This window comes from Lemur catta, chromosome 2 (genome assembly GCF_020740605.2).
Source record: "Lemur catta isolate mLemCat1 chromosome 2, mLemCat1.pri, whole genome shotgun sequence".
Classification (NCBI taxonomy): domain Eukaryota; kingdom Metazoa; phylum Chordata; class Mammalia; order Primates; family Lemuridae; genus Lemur; species Lemur catta.
Genome location: NC_059129.1, coordinates 101204795 through 101229350, shown reverse-complemented (window position 1 = coordinate 101229350; position 24556 = coordinate 101204795). Strand labels below are relative to the sequence as shown.

At 35.0% G+C, this 24556-nt stretch overlaps 1 protein-coding gene and 1 pseudogene across 4 annotated transcripts in view; one reads left to right on the top strand and one right to left on the bottom strand.

Annotated features, from left to right (window-relative positions):
- Positions 1-24556, bottom strand: part of AFG1L (AFG1 like ATPase) — a 166523-nt gene that overhangs the window by 82041 nt on the left and 59926 nt on the right. For all 4 annotated transcript variants that reach the window (XM_045544129.1, XM_045544130.1, XM_045544131.1 and 1 more), the window contains exons 6-7: positions 23430-23529; positions 7459-7517 (exon numbers count right to left, since the gene is read on the bottom strand). In XM_045544129.1, coding sequence (XP_045400085.1) covers positions 7459-7517; positions 23430-23529 — 159 coding nt within the window. The remainder of the gene's footprint in view (positions 1-7458; positions 7518-23429; positions 23530-24556) is intronic.
- Positions 9297-10076, top strand: LOC123633136 (annotated as a pseudogene).

Below are 24556 nucleotides of genomic sequence, written 5' to 3'. Positions count from 1 at the left end.
TTATATTGTAGAATGCCTTGTTAGTTATTTTTTACCAGCCTACAGTTATTATTTTAGTAATATACTAATCACCTAACATTTAATTTTAAGAAGACATGAAAAAGAAAGAAGCTTGCAAAACTGTCATTGTGAATGAGAATCAAAGTGCTTAATTACTGATATTAGAATCTATCACCATGTGGCAAAAACACTACACAAAATCTTGCACAGGGATATTTCCAATGGGGGGATTATTTTAGATTTGTTCACACTGTTAAATGGATTAAGAAAATCATAAAAAGGCCAGGCGCGGTGGCTCACGCCTGTAATCCTAGCACTCTGGGAGGCCGAGGCGGGCGGATTGTTTGAGCTCAGGAGTTCGAGACCAGCCTGAGCAAGAGCGAGACCCCGTCTCTACTAAAAATAGAAAAAGAAATTATACGGACAGCTAAAAACATATATATAGAGAAAAAATTAGCCGGGCATGGTGGTACATGCTTGTAGTCCCAGCTACTCGGGAGGCTGAGGCAGGAGGATTGCTCGAGCCCAGGAGTTTGAGGTTGCTGTGAGCTAGGCTGACGCCACGGCACTTACCCTAGCCCGGGCAACAGAGTGAGACTCTGTCTCAAAAAAAAAAAAAAAGAAAATCATAAAAAGAAAGTTAATGAAATTCACATTGAAACTTTTTTTAACTTTAAAACTTATGAATAGCATTTATCTTTTAGGGTTCATTATGGGATGAACCAAACAAAATGGTTTATGGAAGTGTCACTGATGCAAGTGAACAGATTTTTACCCAAATATAAAACACCTGTATAAAATATTATGAATTGCTGGCACTTGATCAGATGAGAATAGCAATGCTTGCCAGCCAATCTAATCTTCAAGAAGGTCAATAATAATAGTCTAATTGAAATTAACCCAAGAAACATTCTGATCAAAATATCAACTAGTACTCTTTTCCTTTTAACCACAATAATTTTAAATGTTTACAATGCAATGAGATCATACTTAATAAATATTATTCAATGAATGTACATTTAAGGCAGGTTATTCTTTTTAAATGTATAAAATTGAAGACATATCTTAGAAAGCTGATATTTTTTTCTCAAGTTACTAAATTATTTGAAATTGATACTGGACCACCCTTTTGGCTTTTGGTTCACCCAAGCTTTCTCCCTTCGATCAACCATTTATCCAGCAAGCTCTTGAAATGCCATTTCTCCAAAACCTGCTAATGAATCTATGCTGACACATGATTTCCACCACATAAAACAAGTCATAATTTATAGGAAAACATGTGCTATTTACATAAGTCATTTTAAACAGTTGTTTGTCCTTTGTATATTGTACAGATAAAGGGTCAGCAAACTTTTTCTGTAAAGGGTCAGAGCATGAATATTTTAGGCTTTGAAGACTGTATGTGCTGCAGCTATTCTGCCACTACACTGTGGACAGCCATAGACAATACATAAACAAATGAGAAGCTGAGTTTTAAATAAATCTCCAAGCTTCAAGTAAACAGAATAGTGACAGTATTTTATAGAAATCTCAATAAACTGATTACTAATCACACAATTTTTAATTTACAATTCTCATGCTTCTATGTCTTTTCCATGGGCTTGTTCCTCCATGACAAATGCCCTTTCCCACTTGGGCTGACAACTTATTTGTCTTTTAAGTCTCAGTCTGAGCACCATCTGCTCTTTGGAAATACTCCTCCCGACACGTGCCACCTCCTCCATGGAAACTGCTAGTGTGGGTTGGGGCCCCTTTTCTATACTTTTTAGCATCCTGTAGTTAACTCAATTATAGACATTCTCACGTGATATGGTAAAAATTTTATTGTCTGACTTAATAGACCAGAATAAGACAATGTTTAATCAAATTCAATGACCACCAATCTTTTCTTACCACAATATCTCCATTTATAGGTTATTCATTTTGACTGGTGGCATAAACTCTTAAAGGAGTTTGTTCAGGAAGCTTCATGAGGACTATAATTCCTAAATTATCATATATCCAAAAATATGTAACTGTGGACTTAGATGTACGTGATAGCCTAGCTGACCAGATGTCACATTTTTTTTTAAAAAATTGAATATAGTAAAAACTATTTTATTCAATTCTACCATAGTATCTACCTGTAGAAGAAAAATCTTAGACCAACTTGATTTCTTTCCACATTGATTTTTTTCTATGTGATTGTAAGATTCTTTATCCTTGAAGTTAGTTCAGTTATGCTTCAGAAAAAATGTATTATTGTTGATGAGGTTTGGGAAATATACAATGAGCATTTTTAATCTAGACTTTCAATCCAATGTTATTTCATGAAAGTTTTCTTCTGTTTCACCTTTGTGTTCTCTTTTTTAGATACATGAATTATGTGAATATAAGATCTCTACTGTCTGCTTTCTAGCATCTTCTCTGTAATAGTTTTTTTTTGTTGTTTGTTTGGTTTGGTTTAGTTTTTTGAGATGGAGTCTTGCTCTGTCACCTGGCTAGAGTACAGTGGCATCATCCTAGCTCAATGCAACCTCAAACTCCTGGGCTCAAGAGACCCTCCTGCCTCAGCCTCCTGAATAGCTGGGACTACAGGTGCACACCACCACACCCAGCTAATTTTTCTATTTTTTTGTAGAGACAATGTCTTGCTCTTGCTTAGGCTGGTCTTGAACTCCTGAGCTCAAGTGATTCTCCCACCTTGGCCTCCCAGGGTGCTAGGATTACAAGTGTGAGCCACTGCACCTGGCCTGTAATAATTTTCATCTCATTATTCCAGCCTCATTTTTGTGTGATATTTCATAAATCTGGTCTCTTTATCACTGATTTTATTTTCAGCAGTGTTGATTCTATAATTTGCTTTTTCTAAGAAGCTTTTTATTTTTTTAATGTGTCCACCCTCAATCTATTTTCTTGGTTCTGCCAGCTTACTTTTCATCTAATCTTATAGTTATTTCATCTCTGATCTATTATTTCATCAGTACTATGACTTCTTTAATTTTTCTTAAAGTTCCTAAAAGTTTTATCTGAAAAATTCTCCCATTTCCTCAGGTAGTTCTTCCAAAGTATATTCATCATATGCTTTTACTTGTTAGTTCATCTCTGCCTCTCCTACCTGTTCCTGCTGCTTCCTTCCTATGCCTGCCATTTCGTTTCTTTTTATAAGGGCCTCTACAGATAGGACACATCTTCAATCCATTTTGTTTTTTCCTGATTTCTCAACTTTTTTTTTTTTTAAGAGACAGAGTCACACTCTGTCACTAGAGCTAGAATACAGTGGCGTGATCACAGCTCACTGTAACCTCAAATTCCTGGGCTCAAACGATCCTCCTCCTGGCTCAGCCTCCTGAATAGCTGGGGCCAAGGGCACATGCCTCCATGCCCAGCTAATTTTTTAACTTTTTGTAGAGATGTGGTCTCACTACGTTGCCCAGGCTAGTCTCAAACTCCTGGCCTTAAGCAATCCTCCTATATCCCAAAGTGCTGGGATTAGAGGCATGAGCCACTGTGCCCAGCCAAGGGGGCTCGTTTTGACTCATGTATCCCAAACTTGTAGCTGAGGAGTCTAGCAACCCAAAAATGCCAATGGACACAGACAAATGAGGCCCCAACAGAAGTCTGCTCTCTTTAGCCAAAGGACCAGGAAAAAGGCAACCTAACAAAAGAGAAAACTTTTAGACAATAACTGTTCTGCTGAAGCAAACACCACAGAGAAAAACCGTGGCTCCACCTATCACCCATGCTAGCAAAGGCTGAGGGAAGCCTAGAAGTCCACCCTTACAAGGCTGTAATGAGGAATCCCAACACCACTGCCAGGGTGATGTCGAAAGGCTAGGCAGGAGCTGGAACTTTCATCCCAGCCAGCCTGACGGTAATGAGCATCCCCCTCCCCATATGACATCAGTGGAGATCACAAGAGAAGTTGGAACACCCTTGTCAGCAGTTACAGGTCACAAGGAGCACCCCCCACGTCCCACCTCAGGTGTCAATAAAGGCCAAATAGGTAACCTGGATTGGCACCTATATCTAGTAGTAAAGGGAAGCAGTGCTTCCCCTTCTCCTTCCAGAATAATGTCCAAAAAAATCTACTTAAAACAGAAAGCTTAAATAAGATCCACAAAGAAGATAAACAGATTGCAAATAAGCACATGAAAAGACGCTCAACATCACTAATCATTTGGGAAATGCAAATCAAAACCACAATGAGACACCACTTCACACCCATTAGGATGGCTATTATCAAAAAAAGGGGGGGGGAGGAATAAGCATTGGTAAGGATGTGGAGAAATTAGAACCCTTGTTTATGGCTGATGGGAATGTAAAATGGTACAGCAGCTATGGGAAACACCATGGCAGTTCCTCAAAAAATTAAATATACAATTACTATTGGAACCAGCAATTCCAATTCTGGGTATATACCCACAAGGATTGAAAGCAGGGACTCAAAAATATATTTGAAAATACATGTTCATAGCAGCAATATTCATAATAGCAGAAAGGTGGAAACAACCCAAAAGTCCATTGATGGATGGAGAAACAAAACGTGGCATATACATACAATGGAATATTGTTATGCCATAAAAAGGAATGGAATTCTGACACGTTACAACATGGATAAAACTTGAAGACATTATGCTAATTCATGATGTTGTACGACCATCACCACTATCAATTTCCAGAACTTCTATATCATCTAGAACAGAAACTCTGTACTCATTAAACAATAACTCCCCATTCCTCCTTCCTCTCAACCCTTGTAACCCCGATTCTACTGTCTGACTCTATGAACTTACCTTTTCTAGGTACCTCATGTAAGTGGATCATATAGTATTTGTCCTTTTGTGCCCGGCTTATTTCACTTAGTATAATGTTTTCAAGGTTCATCCACATTACAGCATGTGTTAGAATTTCATTCTGTTTTAAGGCAGTATAATATTCTGTTGTAAGGATATCCAACATTTTATTTATTCATGTGTTGATAGACTTGTGGCTTTGAATAGCATATTAGCACTCCACATCATTCCTGCTATCTTATGAAAATATCATTGTTTATTAAGAGATTATATAAGTTTTGTTATCTTTAAATACCCCAAGCAACAAATCACAACCTTCTGTGGTGAATTACAAATTTGTTATCATTTGGTTTATAGAGAGTAACATAAAGGAAAAAATGGGTTTTTACAATGTACTTTTTTCTCAATAAATTTCTATCTTGTTCATAATAATCTCTTTTTAGAGAGATTTAGAGATTCTCTATTTGTCTTAAGATAAACTTCTCCTATACATTTCTCTCAGTTGGGCCAAAATAAAGAAAACACTAGCATCTGTGTATAGGCAAAATGTCATTTAAGTTAATAGGAAACAACCTGGGCCAGGCACATTGGTTCACGCCTGTAATCCAGTGCTTTGCGAGGCTGAGGCAAAAGGATCTCTTGAGGCCAGGAGTCTGAGACCAGCCTGGGCAACATAGTGAGACCTTGTCTCTATAAAACAATTTTTGAAAATACAAAATATAAAAAAACAAAATTAGCCAGGTGTATGGTGGCACACACCTATAGTCTTAGCTACTTGGGAGGCTAAGGTAGGAGGGTTGCTTGAGCCCAGGAGTTCAAGGCTGCAATGAGCTATGATTGGGCCACTGTACTCCAGCCTGGGCAACAGAGCAAGACTCTCAAAAAGAAAAGAAAAAAAAGAAACAACCTTTCTTTACAAGGGAAATTTCATATGCCCAACAGAAAAGCTCCAGGGAAACCAACTCTAGTTTTCATTTCATTGAGTTGATGTTTTATTGTATGTGAAAAGTCTCTTGAATAAGTTAGACATTTTAGATCTTTTCTCATCTAATCTGGTTTTCAGTTTCCCGGGAATTTCAGTTTTTGTTCAATTTCAAATTGTATATTATTCTTTCAGTTCATGTTCAATTTCAAATTCTATACTATCTCTGGTTTTTCCTCCTCTTCAAAAAAAATTAAGAGTGCAAAAGGAAAAGGAAATTAAATTCAGTCTGGGCAATTTAGTTGCCTATTAGTAGTGCTATTAATATTATATATTGAAATATGATAAATTACTCGCCAAAAAATAAAAAAAGTTGGGGGGGGAAGAAGTACAGCTCAAAGTTCCCTAAGAACTTCTTACCTTGTTTCATTCTGTGAGCCTTCTCTTTTCATGTTTTGTGAATTTATGCTATATGAAGTCACCATTTTTAGCATCTATTTTTCTTAGCTTCCTTGTTTATATTTTGGTATCTATGTATACCATATTACTTTGGATTCCTAGCATGGAGAAAACACTGCAAGCCTACCTTCTCCCCAAATACAAGACATAAATATAAAGGGAAGAAAATTACTAGCAGCATAAATCTTCCAAAAGTACATTTTCCTACATCTATAAATAGCTCAGAGAAATTAAGATCCTTTGGGAACCTAAAATTGGTCAAGGAAACAGATGTTTGAATTCTCCTAAGTATAGCACAGGGAATAAAGTTTGGCACTAACAATAATTCCAACTAAAGTATTATACATGTCTAAAACATTGTCTGACTATGTCTTTAGGATATCTGAAGATAAAATATTTTAATTCCTCCCTCTTGGTAAGAATTTTTGAAGTTCTGTTTTAAAGAAAAAAAACTTTATCCTTTCTTCAGATATGTTGATAGGGACTAGGATAAATTATGTACCGAAAATATGGAAATTATATTTTGGCACATAATTATGCTTCTTTTTGGTACTTACTATATATTTTGCTTTCTGTTATAAGTGTTTGTATACATTTTACATCCTCAACTAGATTATAAATGACTTGTGAGCAAGAAACAGGTTATTTCATAATTACATTATCCATTACACCTAATGTGGCACTTTACACATAGTAGGTTCTCAATAAATATTGGTAGAATGTGGAATTATTAAATAATCACACAAAAAATTACTTACAATTAACAGTAAAAAAGGAGACTATTTTATTCTTAATCATATTGTAATGAAGACTATTTTAAACTCTATGCAGTGATGATACACACAAATATTTAAACTATTTATGTGCCTCAACTTGACATAATTTCATGATAACTTGATGGCAATCACATTTAAATATATTAGAATATTTTTGTAATAATGCTATTCTAGAATAGCAACTTTAATAGCTGGGAAAACATGTTAATAATGGCCATTAACCTGAAGGAAACAGGGAACATTAAACATTTTTTTCAGAAATAAATGTATAAGTTTAAACATTCCACTATAATATTTATGAGCAATTTATAAAATGCAAACTATCAAATGTTTCAGTTAAAGAATAATTTAGACTATATTTTATAATTTTTCCAATGTACATATGGATGAATTATATAAAAAAGATTCTTTTCTCCTTTGGTGTATTTGACTATTACTATCTAAAAATCAAAATTAATTATGCTTGAAGCCCTTGATTATCAATCAATATGATCTTAGCGAACAGAAGTAAGTGATTTTTTTTTACCTTCAGGACAGCTATGAATGGTACAAAGTTAGCTCTTTGGAGTCCATTTTTATAGAGATCTGAAAGAAAAAGTTGGTGTTAGCTTTTTACTTAGCCTACATCATAATGTTAGTTTATGATTCAGCCTGGCAAATAAAGCTTTCTACTGATTTAAAAAAAAAAAAAGATATAGGAACCACCACCAAAAAAACATCAAAAGTGTTTTTATTCAAATACTACCAAAATTCATTATAATTTTAATAAGAGAAAAAAAATAACAGTCACAGAAAGATCAAAGGCATTCAATCAAATTAGCTTTAAACTGTAATAAGAAGCAATAATAGAAGTTTGAAGATATCACTTCCAAAATCATAAATCAATAACCAAACATAAGAAGATTACATATTTTAAAGTACTTAATACTTGAATATATAAGATTCTACTAGGAAAGGAAACCTTTTCTCAGTCCATAATAAAAGTTCTCAGTAAAGAATTCAAAGTTATGTGATAAGATTAACCTTTTAGAAAACACATCAATAGAATTGTTCATGTATATATATCAAGGTTATATATTTGATATCAAGGTAAAGAAATGATACTTTAAATGAAAGTGTCTAAAAATTAAAATTCCATTCTTAATAAACTATAAATGTAATATTATTATATCATAAACTGGTAGTATTTATCACCATAGAAAGATGTTTTAAATATATGTATGTGTCACAGTATATGTATGTTCACACACATATACATATACATAAACATGCCTATTGTCAAGAACACACAAGTGGAACAGCGCAACATATTTTAAGCTTCACATATTTTCCTTTAAAAATGGAGACTGCTTAGAAAATGTTTTCAAAAGGTTGAAATTTTATTACATATAAAACATTCCTTTTAAAAGTCACTCCATAAAGCCATGAGATTTTTTTTAATTATAAAAATAGGAACAGTAAAAAGGTTTTTCAATAATAAAAGATGCAAATTAGATTATGTGTCTTGATTATTTTTTTTTTAAGTATGGCATTATGGTATCTTTTCTATGTTTTCTTGTTTAGAGAAAATTTGGTGACTAAGATAAGACTTCAAATGCCACATTTACTTATGGAAATAAAATATGGTCATTAGGAAACATTTATTCTCTTTAGAAAAATATTCATCACAACATCATTACAGTAAGGAAAGTATTTGCATAAGCACTTTGGTTAATTAAGGACTAAAGGTTTCAATTCAGTTACATTTAAAATTTTTATTTAACGATATCACAAAAGATAAGATAACACTGGCCAGGCTGTTTGGATTTCAAATTCAAAATGAGAACTTTTCTTTCCTATACTGAATACCTCTATTGAGTAAGATGGTTAAAATGTAGGAAATGGGTTTAAAAGTAAGTATTTTCATAGCCTTCCTAATTACCAAGCTGTTAGGGAAGGTGCATAAAAACAGTGCTGTATGATTAAGAGTTGACAGCCTTGATTGCCAGAAAGTGGTAAAAATTGAAAATAAGATAATTTTTAAAACACATTCAATGTTTACAGCAGCTTTATTCATAATAGCTAAAAACTTCAGCATTATTCGTAATAGCTGAAAACTGGAAGCAATCCAATAATGTCACCTAATAATGTCCATCATTATGTGAATGGATAAATAAGTTGTGGTTTATCTGTACAATGAAATACTACTCAGCAATAAAAAAGATAAACTATTCATACACACACATAAAAATAGATGAATCTTAAAATAATTATGTAGAGTAAAAGAACCCACACCAATAAAATGTGTATATACTGCATGCTTCCATTTATATAAAACTCTAGAGCCTTTCTGACTCTCTGAGCAACACCATGGTGGTTGACAAGCACCTTACAAAGGGCAGCAAAAAGGGAGCCAAGAAGAAAATGGCTGATCCATTTTCTAAGAAAGATTGGTATGGCATGAAATCACCAGCTATGTTCCATATAAAAAGCACTGGAAAAACACTAGTCACCAGGACTCAAGGAACCAAAATTACATCTGATGGCCTCAAGTTCGTGTATTTGAAGTGAGTCTTGCAAATTTGCAGAATGATGAAGTTGCATTTAGAAAACTCAAGCTGATTACTGAAGATGTTCAGGGCAAAAACTGCCTGCCTTACTAACTTCATGGCATGGATCTTACCTGTGACAAAATGTGTTTCATGGTCAAAAAATTGCAGACCGTGACTGAAGTGCATGTTGATGCCAAGACTACCAATGGTTATTTGCTTTATCTGTTCTGTGTTGGTTTTACTAACAAATGCAACAATCAGATACAGAAGACCTCTTACACTCATCACCAACAGGTCCACCAAATCCGGAAGAAGATGATGGAAATCATGACCCAAGAGGTACAGAGGAATGAATGACTTGGAAGAAGTGGTCAGGAAATTGATTCCAGACAGCATTGGAAAAGACATAGAAAAGGCTTGCCAACCTATTTATCCTCTCCATGATGTCTTCGTGAGAAAAGTAAAAATCCTGAAGAAGCCCAAGTCTGAACTGAGAAAACTCATGGAGCTTCACGATAGTGGTAGTAGTTCTGGAAAAGCTACTGGGGATGAGATGGGTGCTAAAGTTGAACGAGCTGATGGATGTGAACCACCAGTCCAAGAATCTGTTTAAAATTCAGACTTTGAATAATGACAAATACAAAGTCCTATCTGTGATGGTTAAAAAAAAAGAAACAACTCTAGAACATGCCAACTAACATATAATAACAACAGAAAGCAAATCAGTGGTTGCCGGTGAAAGGAAGAGCAGGTTTGGCAGTGAAAGATGAAAAAGGGGCCCATTAAAACTTTTAGGGGTGATGGAAATGTTCATTATATTGGTTGGGGTGATAGTTTCACAGATGTATACGTATGCCAGTATTTTTTAAATTGTGTCCTTTAAATATGTGCTGTTTATTATATGTCAATTATACCTCAATAAGGTCTTTTAAAAATTTATTGGTTCTGAGAAGACTTCTGTAGAACAAAGAAAAAAGGAAAAAGGGAAAAAAAGTAATTTTTAAAAGAAGAAAAGAAATTAATGGAAAAAATCCCATGTATAATATTAGTGAATATCAAAGAGCACAATATTATAGAATTAAAACTAAGATATTACACTAATGAAAGTGTGTGTATGCTAAGGTAACCTTTTGGTCTTTCTTATAGAATCACATCTTTTTTTTAATGGACATACAAGGCTCTGAGAAGAGTTTAACAAGCAAGTACCTCTTAGTATGTTAATGACGATGAGAGATGTAAAGGCCCACTTGTAATACTCTTGATTAAAAGATTTCCACTCATCAGCAAAGTTAAGTAGAATAACAATGACTTTAAGTCTTGGAGACTTAATTTTTTAAAGGGTTAACTTTTTTGAAAAACAGACGTTACAAGGATATATAATTCAAAACTTTATGCTCCAAGTATTTTCTAAACAGAATTCTAAACAGAAATCATTTAGCTTGAAAACCTTTAGGTTTTTATAGGATACTTAAGTAAAAAAGGACCGTACTCATTAAATTGAAGAGTTTTTTGCAATTCAAATATTATGTTAATTATCAATGCAATAGATCCATCTTCTGAAATGTTTTTTAGCCACCAAAATTTTAATATTAGTTGTTTAATATTATTTTTCTTAGACATAAAGATTTTATAATACATTTATATCAACATTTGTCATTATTTACTAAAAACTATTTAAAAATTCAGCAGTTTTTGCCTATGATTTCTCAGTGATCTCTGTACAGACCTAAATGAGTACTTGGTCATATAAGATAGAATACTGGAATTATGGGACATTATTTTGTAGAAAATGGTGTAAGTACCTCTAAATTCTTCACAGTGAATAGCTATAATAATACTTACAGATTAAATACATGCAAAGAGGGTTTTTAAAGTAATTACAAGTAACTACATAAATACTTTGAAGATATACATGGATATGCTGATCTTTTCCTTAAAAATCTAAGTATCAAATCCAAGCGGGTGAATAATGCTTACTTACATCTACACATACTGGTTTAGAGTAAAATAAAAACTTTTAAGACAAGTCATTAAAAGAAGTCTTCCAATAAATTAAGACAAAATAATTATATGATTTTACGGAACCAATTTATTCTTCCAGCAGATTCCTATTGTATTATAGACTGAAAGAAAAGAAGACCTTTAGACTATTTAAGCAACAACAACTATTTAGCTTCTTTTAAAAAAAAAACTAAAGTTCAAACAATATTTTACTAGCTATAATAGTATATTATAGTTGGATATTCAATTTAACTTACATTTATGAATTCCTACTATATCTTCACTGAAATCAGTGCCAAAGACAAAACATAAATAAAAGGAGAAACTCAAACTTACAGAATACCTCTTAGGAGCCAGGCAATTTGCCAGCTACTGTACACAAATCATTGTAACCCTATAAAGTTGATATTTTTACCTCCATTTTACAGATAAAGAAACTGACATTTAGGGTTTTAAAAATAATTTGCTCAATTCCCAGGCAGTAATTGGTAGACCTAGGATTAGAACCAAGGACTTTAATGACACAAAAACTTACAGACCTTTTCAGAACCATGCTGTGACCAGTGGGTTTATGACAGCTGACAGACACAACCAGACCATAATCATAATAGGAGGTTTAAAAGGACACAATGTATAAACAATACTCAGAGAAGGAAGCTAGTCATTTTATCTAGGAGTTCAGGGCAGCTTTGTAGAGGCAACAACAGGACTACATTGGAAAATGAGCAAGGTGCCACCAAGCAGAGAAGATAGAAGGGTATTTTCAGTGAAGCATCAAAATGAGCTTGGGACTCTTCCTGTACCTTCTTTTATAATAATACACAATGTATTGCTCAAATGCCACATTCTGTATCAAGCCATCCTTAAATCCACTATAGCAGACAAACTTTTAGAGTGGCCTTCCATGATCCCCACAGCTGGTGTTCATACCTTTGTGTAAACATTGGACACCAAGAACAAAGGACCATTACCCCTCAAAATAGGAAAGAAATGTAGTAAGAGCTACAACTGCCCCAGCTTAGTGCCTGGGAAAAGTGTATAGGCTGCTGCACAAGAAGAGGGAATCCAGGCAGAGCCTGGCAGTCTCCCTAACGTGAGGAGAGGCACTGGAGTCCATGGAGGAAAAGGCTGCTAGAGTCCACAGGACAGAGTCCCAGAGAGAAGAGAGCTGCCTGGTGAGAGCACCCTGGAGACCAGCTGAGGGGCCCAGTGGAGTCCTCAGCTGAGTACTGACCAGCACACATGTGAGGAAACTGCCTGAAGCTGGGGAAAGTATCATCTCAAAGCATTGGAGGAAACCGTCACAGAGGCTCACACATGGCTGGGAATAATACCTGTTCCCACTAGTCAGACTGGAAAACCTCATAATTCATGAGACATTAGGTAGAGACAGGATTTGCCTCAGCAGTGAGAAAAATTAGTCTTAGATTACATGCTGCTCTGATCTTGCCACACAAAGCTTAAAAGCCATTACCACCCCCCAACAAATCAAACTGTTTTTAAGAAAGAGAACAAAGCTCAAGGATATATATAGGAATACAAAAATATCCAACATCCAACAAGGTAAAATTTACATGTCTAACATCCAGTAAAAAATTACCAGGCATGTAAAGAAACAAGAAAATATGACCTATGATGATTCCTTATCAATAGAAACAGATCTAGAAATGACAAAGAACATTAAAACAGTTATTGCTGTATCCCATGTGTTCAAACAGCTAGAGGAGAAACTGACATGTTAAATAGCAACAAGAAAAATATACATTTTTAAAAAAACAGCTGGGCACAGTGCCTGTAATCCTAGCACTCTGGGAAGCCCAGGCAGGAGGATCACTTGAGCTCAGGAGTTTGAGACCAGCCTGAGCAAGAGTGAGACCCTATCTCTTTTTTTTTTTTTTTTTTTTGAGTCAGACTCACTCTGTCATAGCTCACTGCAACTTCAAAGTCCTGGGCTCAAGCAATCCTTCTGCCTCAGCCTTCCAAGTAGGTGGGACTATAGGAGTGTGTCATGACATCCAGCTTTAATTTTTTTTTTTTTTAATAGAGACATGGTCTCCCCATATGACCCAGGCTGGTCTCAAACTCCTGACCTCAAACTATCCTCCTGCCTCAACCTCCCAAAGTGCTGGGATTACAGACACGAATCACCACACCCAGCCTTGTTAATTATTTTTATGTCTATATTTTTGAAAGATATTATTCCTGTAATTTTCTTTATTTGGAATGCCTTAGTCAAGTTTTCGAGTTAAGGTATGCTGGTCACATAACATGAGTGGGGAAGTATTCCCCACTCTATTTTCTAGAAGAGTTTATGTAAGATTGCTGTTATTTCTTCCTTAAATATTTGATAGAACTCATCAGTGAAATCATCTGGGCCTGGACTTTTTGGTGAAAAAGTTTTTGATAATGAATTCAATTTCTTTAATAATTATAGAGGTATTCAGATTACCTGTTTCATTTTGTGCCAGTTTTGGCAAATTGTAATTTTCAATACATTTGCCCATTTCATCTCAGTTGCCATATTTGTTGTCATAAAGTTGTTGATAATAATCTCCTTATCCTTTTAATATCTGTAGAATTTGTGATAGCCTTTCTTTCATTTTAAGTATTCATAATTTGATATTACATTTTTCTTGATCAGTCTAGTTAAGGGATTTTGCAATTTTATTCATTTCAAAAAAACTCAGTTTGGGGTTTGTTAATTTTACTACTGTTTGTTTTCTAATTCACTGGTTTCTCCTCTTAGCTTATATTTTTCTTCCTTCCTTCTGTAATAACTTAGTTTTGTTTTAATTCACCTTTCTTTTCCTAGCTTCTTAAGATTGAATCTTAGGTCACTGATTTTAGATATTTTTTTCTCTAAGAAGGCATTTACACTGTAAATTTCCTTCTAAGAACTATGTAGAAGCACCACCCAATTTTTGATGTTATATTTCCATTATATTTTGCTTCAAAATATTTTCTAATTTTCCTTGTGATTTCTTATTTAATCCATTGGTTATTTAAATGTATTGTTTAATTTGTAAATATTTGGGAATTTCCTGGATATTTTATTGCTATTGACATTTAATTTAATTCCAGTGTGGTCAGAAAACATTTCTGTATGATTTTAAACTCTGTAAATTGACTGAGACTTATTTTATAGCGAGCATATGTTCAATCTTGGTGAACATATAATTTGCACTTGAAAGGACTATATTCTACAGCTATTAGGTTTCATGTTTAATAATTACTAATTAGGTCAAGCTAGATGGGATTGTCTATATCTTCACAAATTTTTGTTCAATCAACTATTTCAAGAGGGATGTTCAAAGATCCAACTATGATTGTCAATTATATACTTCTCTCATTAAAACTGTCTATGTTTGTTTTATGTCATTTGAAGATGTTATTAGTTACATACATGTTTATGATTGTTATGGCTTTCTGATAGACACTATTATCATTAAGAAATGTTCTCCATTTCTGGTAATATTTGTCTCAAGTCTATATGTTTGGAATTTCAAATGAAACAGAATTTTTTTTTTTTTTTTGAGACAGAGTCTCACTCTGTTGCCCAGGTAGAGTGCCATGGCATCAGCCTAGCTCACAGCAACCTCAAACTCCTGGGCTCAAGCAATCCTCCTGCCTCAGCCTCCCAAGTAGCTGGGACTACAGGCATACGCCACCATGCCCAGCTAATTTTTCTATATCTATTTTTAGTTGTCCATATAATTTCTTTCTATTTTTAGTAGAGACGAGGTCTGGCTCTTGCTCAGGCTGGTCTCAAACTCCTAAGCTCAAATGATCCACCCGCCTCGGCCTCCCAGAGTGCTAGGATTACAGGCATGAGCCATTGTGCCCAGCCGAAACAGAATTTATTAATGTATTTACATAATTGATAAAACCATAATACAGATCTCACATAGACTTTACATATGCTTGACAATGTCTGTCTCTTCTCCAAAAATATTTGGGTTAAATAGAAAATTAACAGCATTTACATCACTTTCCTTTCTCTTTCTTATTTTCTTGGTTCTTTCTTTCCTTCCATACTTCTCTCCTCCCTAACTCCTAAACTTCCAGTCAGTTTAGAACAATAAATGAAATTCAATTTATTCCACAGAAGTTCTCGACCATCACTGTCTTGAGCATAGGGGCTTATTTTAAAAGATACCAATACAGGTTGAGTGTCTCTCATCCAAAATGGTTGGGACCATAAGTAATTTTGGATTTTGGATTTTTCCAGATTTTGTATTATTTTCATATACATAATGAGATATCTTGGGGATGGGACCCAAGTATAAAAAGAAATTCATTAAATTAATTTGTTTCATATATACCTTATACACAATATTTTTTTGCTGAAGAATCCTAAGGACAAGCAATATACAACATTTTTAATAATTCTGTACATGAAACAAAGTTTGTATATATTGAATAATCAGAAAGCAAAAGTGTCACTAACTCAGCTACCCATGTGGACAATCTATAGTGGTTTGGCATCATAATCATTCCTGACTCTGAATTTATATGCTACTGATAAGCAATCACTTCCTTGGAAGGCAGCTATGCTCACCACTATACTACCAACACAGCAATCACTTTCTTATACTTATTCACATGTAAGTACTTAACAGTAAAAAATATGACATATCAGCTGAGAGCGGTGGCTCATACCTCTAATCCCGGCACTCTGGGAGGCTGAGGCAGGATTGCTTGAGGCCAGGAGTTCGAGACTAGCCTGAGCAAGAGCAAAACCCCATCTCTACAAAAAATACAAAATTAGCCAGGCGTGGTGGTGCATGCCTGTAGTCCCAGCTACTTGGGAGGCTGAGGCAGGAGGATCGCTTGAGCCCAGGAGTTTGAGGTTGCACTGGGCTATAATGATGACACTGTATTCTAGCCCGGGCAACAGAGCGAGACTCTGTCTCAAAAAAAAAAAAAAATGACATATCATTAATAGAGTGAAAAAATAATATGTTCAGGGTAAGTAAGCAGCACAGTAGCATCACCAGAATACCTGTAACAGCAGTTAAATAACAGTAACAACAAATGGTGGGAGACTTTCAGTCCCCACCTACCATGGCAGGTTTTGATTAAAAGCTGTACACTGTATTTTATGTTTTTAGGTGAGAAGTAACATCAGAAGTAGTTGAGGGACCAGGAAGTGAGTCCTCTAGGGATGAGCAGGCATTCTGCTGGACAGATTTTCTAAATGTTTCCCCCAGAGTCATCTGCCTCATTAACAACAGCTTTGTCTTAGAAGTCTCTCTTTGATTTTATAAACTGACATGATTTTTTGTTCTGTTGTGAATGCATACTGCTCTGGTCCTTCAATAAGCCCATCACACATGTTTTGACTGCAACTTGTCAAAACACGAGGTCAGGTGTGGAATTTTTCACTTGTGGTGTCATGTCAGTACTTAGAAAGTTTCCAATTTGGAGTACTTTAGATTTAAGATTTTCAGATTAGAGATACTCAACCTATAATGTGTTTGTTGACATATAAATTCAAAAGGCAGAAAGAAAAGTCAAAGTGATCTACCCATCTATTATTGTTAACTTATTGCAAGGCTAATGTTTCCAACGAAAACTGCTTTAGAGATGAAATCCTTTCCATCAATCTTACAAATAGTCCTGTAAATTGAATTCCTTTTTTATTCAAATAATAATTGTCTACTCTCCACTTTAGATATCCTATCACATTTTAAAGGGTCCAATGCCCTATAAACAGTGGTAATAGGAATCCAAGGAAATTATAGGCTCCAGAAGATCTTTTTTTTTAAGAATCATGAAAATGCTAATTTTCTCTTTATAAATCCTACATAAAATTTGATTGCAAAAATACTACCATCTATATACTTATATATTTATTTTCAGTAAGGTCAAACACCAATGATGTAGTTTTTCACACCAGAGATTATATAATGGAAGTCAATGGACTTAAAACACATGACTTCAGTCTTCAATCAGAGAATAGAACTTATGCATTTCTGGGAATACTTTATGCATGAAGAAGACCCAAACTCAGCCATGCAAAAACTAATGGCAGTGACCACAACACTCCCGTTAATGTTAAGAACCATCTATTTCATTACCAAGTGTGAGTGGCTAAGGCTCAGTCATCAACAGCTTTTGACTCCAACGGTTGCTTTGGAATCTAAAGTCCTTACAACCAGATGGGGTGTTAGTGTGCATGGCTGGAATTCTTCAACTAATTTCTTTAAATAGTTCATTTAAATTCATTGTGGGTTTTGCCCCAATCTGTAGAAAAATTGTATGGATGAGTTGGCGCAGTCCTTAGCATCTTTCTTTGTGACTTCTCTTTTGCAATAATGGCACAGTCTTTTCCTGCCTTGTCAACAACAAAATTAGGTAAAGCTTGCTGTCAAAGATCTTTTAATGAATTCCTTAATGTTGAAAATACTTCTTCTTTTTGATATCATAAATGATTAGAGATGAAACTAACTATAGTAGTACACTGGTGGTAAGGCAGAAAAATCACTCTTGTCCAGGTGTAGTCCAGATTAGGAACTTATGTAGCTTATTTTGGTACTAGATAAAAGATGCCCTGTTGAACTGATATTAGGATCAAAACTATCTTCCATAAACCACCATAAAATACTTGATTTACCTATAATATAATCCCTATCAGACAAACTTCAGCACCATGGCCCAGGACTCAGGGACACAAGCCTACTGCTGCCATAAACTGAGGAAGGAAAGGCTGAGCCCTGCAGAAGCATCCTCTGCTGGGGCCCAGGGCCCAGGTCTAGGTACAGGATATGCAGAGGGGACAGCTGCCTATTTATCTCCACTCACCAGGGCCTGCCCACTGGCAGCCACACAGGGCTTGCCTCAGCTTCTACCACCTTGGGAAGCCAGCCTGGACACCTAACCTCCCCATCTACCTCGAATCCATCTTCACTATGAATATATTCAAATAATCAAAAAGGGGGGGGCAGGAAAAAAGGAACAGAAGGGACAAAAATAAAACAAAGAATAAAATCATAGACCTAAATATTAAATGCTAATGAACTAAACATTCCAATTAAAAGGTAGAGATTACCAGAATGGATAGAAAAAATTCCAAAAGATTTACTTTAAACATAAAGGCACAGCTAGACTGAGAGTAATTGGATGCAAAAAGATATACCATACAGTCTGATGCAAAGGCTGACATGCATTTATTAATGTCAGATTACATTAACTTCAGGAAAAGCTGAGTCTCTCTCAATAATTAAAAATAATAAACTTCAGTGATGAAGATAAAATGTGAAAGGCATTCTCATATGCTCCTCATAACAGTAACATTTGATTTAAACTTTTTGGAAAGTATTTTACAGTATTCAACAAAAGCCTTAAAATGTTAATAGCTCCTCTAGAATCTGCCAACCTTTTTTCACTTTCTAGAGTCTTCAAATAGTTGTATATTTTGCTCAGAATTTATTATTGTTATCTGTAGAAAGATCATTTTGCTAGTACCTTACTCAGACATACCAGAGGAGATTTTGGTTTTTAAATAAAGGAACTTAACCCACTTATATTTCCTGTCATTGAAATGCCTGATCTTGTTTCATGCTTTTTGTTGATACTTTTTTTGCTATTTTCTAGCTTTTGCTCTAAGAACTATTTTTTCTTTGATCTTTTGTCTTTTCTAGTAATTTGAAAAGTAGAAGGCATATTTTAAATTCTAAAATACTTGACTGTATATGTCCCTAATTATCAGTCTACAAATGATGACACTGTTACCCTGTAAACTCTCCCTCAAAAGGGAACAAAATTATCATTGTTTTGATCATTTTTTCCTTATTTCAAACATTTCTCTTCAATAAGTTCCCAGTAAGTCCTCTTTCCTCCAAGGGACTTACTCACTTTTTTCATCATTCTTTATTCTGTTCTGCATTCTGGCAGAGCTTCTTAAATTAGTTTCCTACATTGCTGATTTCACTTTCTGTGGTTTCAATCCTATAGTTTAGCACTTCTAATGCTGATTTTAATTGATTTAATTTTAATTAATTTAGACTCTTCTAATTTCTTTCAGCTTTCTTTTATATCAGCTGATCTCTCAGTAAGCAGGTTTTCAGTTCAATCTTTTGTCTTCTCTCAGCTTGGATTCTCTGTATCACAGAGTCTATGTTTTCCTGTTTTTTTTAATAGACACAGGGTCTCACTATGCTGCCCAGGCTGAACTCAAACTCCTGGATTCAAGTGATCTTCCCACCCCAGGCTCCCAAGTAGTTGGGACTATAGGTGCATGCCATTGTACCCGGATGTTTTCCTGATTTTTAAAGAATAAAAAACAAAATTTTTCTAAAATATACTTCTCTTTACTCTAGTAGATCATCTGTAAAAGGATGTCATCCTTCTGCCTTTTAAGAATTATATTTAGTGCTTTAATATCCTTTATTGTTCCCATATTAGGGTATTTTCTGTTCATATAATCTTGAACAAGGAGTGGTATGTCTAATTTTGGTGAATCTCTGCAATAAAAATATGCAGTTTTTACTTGGTTTCCCTCACTAGTTGTTGTCATAATCTTTCCGTCTGAGCTGTAGTTCAATATTAAAAAGGAAGAGTTGTCATCTTTGACTTGTTCATAATTGTAGTGGAAATGTCTCCACAGTTTCCTTGCTAAGAATAATTTATACATATATTTGGTATTTATATTAAGAAACTATACATCTACTTATATTTTATAAAGGAATTCTATAAAGAAAGGATGTTGAACTTTGCCAAATTCTTTTTCAGCTTTTATGGTGATGACTATTGGATATTTTTTCTCCCTAGAAGTATTAAAATGATAAATTACATTAATGTGTGTGGATGTGCGCATGTGTACTTGCATAACTGTTAGGCAACTCTCCAGTGATATCCAGTCTATTTACTATGAATATGGTGGCCTGAGTAGGAATCACATAATGTTGTCACCTGATAATCTAAGGAAAACAGGATTGTTCCTAACATTCTCATCCTATCTAATGTATTTTCATGATAACAAACAGTAAATAAAAACCAGAAACTCCAGAGTTCACTGTTCTAGGGTCAGGCAACAAGGGCCCTTTTTAGTTCTTTTTGTTAATCTGTCAATGAAGCACAGTCATTTCAATTCACGTGGACTATTTCCCCATAAAAATTTATTCCTATTTTTGATTGAATAGATTTCTCAAGTTTAATTATTAATTTAATTTCAACTGTTTTACTAATTTAACCTACTAGTCTGTTATTAATTTGTTGTCAGAGTCTCCATGTACTTAAATCCTATTATTTTTCCCTACTAGAGTACCATAAAATTAACAAAATTTTATTTCAGTACCAAAAAAGTGAGAATCATGAATGTGAAATTTTAAATTGTAGATTTTTGTTTCTGGCTATTCTGATGACCTGACACTATAATCTTTGAAAAGTAAAAATATGTCTACTTTTATATGAGCATTAAAGTATTTACCTAAATGACATAATTGCTGAGTGTACAATTTACTTGAGGTTTTATAAAAATAAGAATTGAATACAAACTCTTTCTGTATATATTTTACCTGAAACTTTTCTAATTTCTCATTCCTATATATCTGATCCAAAATCCACCTCAGGTTCAAGAGCCTTAACTAGTAAAATATAAAACAGTACCATGACAAGATACTAGAAATGTTGTTTAAAGTATACAAAACACTTTTTTTTTTTTTTTTTTTTGAGACAGTCTCCCTCTGTTGCCCGGGCTAGAGTGCCGTGGCATCAGCCTAGCTCACAGCAACCTCAAACTCCTGGGCTTAAACAATCCTTCTGCTTCAGCCTCCCAAGTAGCTGGGACTACAGGCATGCACCACCATGCCCAGCTAATTTTTTCTATATAAATTTTTAGTTGGCCAGATAATTTCTTTCTATTTTTAGTAGAGGTGGAGTCTTGCTCTTGCTCAGGCTAGTCTCAAACTCCTGAGCTCAAACAATGCCCCCACCTTGGCCTCCCAGAGTGCTAGGATTACAGGCGTGAGCCACCATGCCCAGCCTAAAGTATACTAAACATATTTTGAGCTTGCAAGAAAGGAAAATCCCTAGAGATCAGCAACAAACAAGAAGCTAAAAACTAAAGTAGTAATCATAAGCTGACACTGGTTTGGGGTTTTAACAGCTGCATGGTATACAGAGGATGAGGCCTTGGACTCAAGCAAGGTAGGAATTGGAAGTTAGAACTACAAAAAGATATTGATATACAGGTAATGTCTTTGGTAACTTATTCCCTCCACCCCTCTTAAGTATTGCTCCCCTTTCTTTTCTTCTACAAGACTTTCCCAGACCACATCACTCCACAGATATTTACTCTCCTAGGTTCCTAAAATTCTGGTGTTGCTTTTACTTGACTAATTATTTTCTATTAAAATTAATAATTAGGCTGGGTGTGGTGGCTCACACTTGTAATCCTAGCACTCTGGGAGAGCCAGGTGGGAGGACTGCTCGAACTCAGGAGTTTGAAACCAGCCTGAGCAAGAGCGAGACCCCGTCTCTACTAAAAAAATAGAGAAATTAGCCAGGCATCATGGCGCACATTTGTAGTCCCTCAGGAGGCTGAGGCAGGAGGATCGCTTGAGCCCAGGAGTTTGAGCTTTCAGCAAGCTATGATGACACCAATGCACTCTACCTAGGGCAACAGAGCAAGACTCTGTCTCAAAATTAATTAATCAATTAATTAATTAAATATTTATTAAATGTTCTTTATCATTTTATGTTAAAATTAATACTGTGTCTATAAATTAACAATTAAGTTATTAGCCAGTAAAAAAATTAGGATATGATTGTAACCCCACCATCACCAACAACCCCCATTCTTGCCCAGGAAATTGATATATTAAAACTAGATTTTGGCCGGGCGCGGTGGCTCACGCCTGTAATCCTAGCCCTCTGGGAGGCCGAGGCAGGTGGATCGCTCGAGGTCAGGAGTTTGAGGCCAGCCTGAGCCAGACCCCGTCTCTACTAAAAATAGAAATAAATTATCTGGACAACTAAAAATATATATAGAAAAAATTAGCCGGGCATGGTGGCACATGCCTGTAGTCCCAGCTACTCGGGAGGCTGAGGCAGTAGGATCGCTTAAGCCCAGGAGTTTGAGGTTGCTGTGAGCTAGGCTGATGCCACGGCACTCACTGTAGCCCGGGCAACAAAGTGAGACTCTGTCTCAAAAAAAAAAAAAAAACTAGATTTGGAGAGAATGAGATGAATAAAGCAGAAGAAATTAAACAGAGAGGCTAAAGGATTACTGGAGAGGAAAAAATATATATGTGTTCTCCACCAGGCATTATCTTCTTATCTCTAGAGTTTCCTGTCTTTATTAAATGAATTTGTCTTTCACTTCATTGAATTAATTTCTTTCTTTCTTTTTTTTGAAACAGAGTCTTGCTCTGTTGCCCAGGCTAGAGTACACTGGCATCATGATAGCTCACTGCAACCTCAAACTCCTAGGCTCAAGTGATCCTCCTGCCTCAGCCTCCAGAGTAGCTGGGACTACAGTGTGTACCGCCACACCCAGCTAATATTTTTTTTCTATTTTTTGTAGAGACAGGATCTCTCTCTTGTTCAGGCTGGTCTTGAACTCCTGAGTACAAGTGATCCTCCCACCTCGGCCTCCCAGAGTGCTAGGATTACAGGTGTGAGCCACTGTGCCCAGCCTGAATTTCTTTTATGGCCCATAAAAAGAAGTTAGAAAGGCCTGCATTTTTTGATATGCACCCATGACATATGTAATATTCAGGAGAAAAGAAAAAACAGCAAGTGCACCAAACGTGGGAACCAACAGGATTTAGCATGCTAAGAACATAAACACTTTTCAAATACAAATACCAACTGATTTTTCAGACTAAGTTAGTTACAAACTTAATGATAAGCAAAGTCATCAGATTTATTAACACAATAAAATTAGTACAAAATGATGGATTTTTAAAAGCCTGTCAGTTTCCACCTAATTGGGTGAGACTAGCACAATGTTTGTTTTTACCTTCTGGTGGCCTGTTGGATGTTGCCACAACGACGACCCCGTTTTTGAACAGATTTTCAAAAAGCTGTTTCAGAATCATGGCATCAGCAATGTCAGTGACCTATTGACAACAACACATTTGTTTTATTTTAATTTCACTTCTGCTCTAACAAATTTGCTAATGAATCATCTTTTTTTAAGATGGAAGTAAATTCGAAGAGAAAAATTCTAATTATCGTCATGAAGAAAAGAGTAGATAATTAAAAGCATGAAACACTGTATAGCAGTCTTTTAAACTTGACTTTTTTTTTTTTTGCAAGCCTATCATTTCTACACAAATTATCAAATGATTCTATGTTAACTTCTTTTATAGAACTACAGGTGGAAAGCATAGATAATTGTCCTAAACATTTAGGAAGTCTAATTAATTAGAACTAACATGACCAACTCCCTCCTCCTATTCCTACCCACTCCTCCCACCCAAAAAAAAAAGAAAGAGAAAAAAAGAGAAATAATAATAAAATACACAGGCTGTTCGAGATTTCTAATACCTCTCTGGCAAAGGTTCCTGGAAAGGTGACTTTAAATGGTCATGGGCCTTTAGAAATAAGGACAAGTAGCCAGTGAGACATAATCAGCTGCTGTTGAAAATAGAACGATATGACATAGATACTATTGTGCAATTGTTGCACAAAACAATTCAACAGATGGCCCATCACAAAAATAAGCAATTTCATTGTTCTTTTTAAGTGCCTTCTATTACTGTCCATGAATAATCAAAAGGCACTGCAGTCACTTCCAGCACAGCCAGCCTCTGCTAACCTTCGCAAACACAAATATTCCTTCCACAAAAAAAAAAAAAAAAACTTTCAAGAATGGTTAATACAATGCTTTAAAAAATAACTTCTTACAATACTAGAAATGCATAATGCAGATAAAACTATTCCATCTAAGTTAGGTTACAGAGAAATAGAACTACTGATCTTTTCTAAAATTATTTTATAAATTCACAATTTAAAAATAAGCTTAATGATACCTTTTTTCAAAAAGCTTTTACAATTCACAAAGAAATACAGCAATTAAGGAGGGAAGAAATTTGACTTCAAAAACAAATATATAGCGAAGACTGATATTAATCATTGTAACTT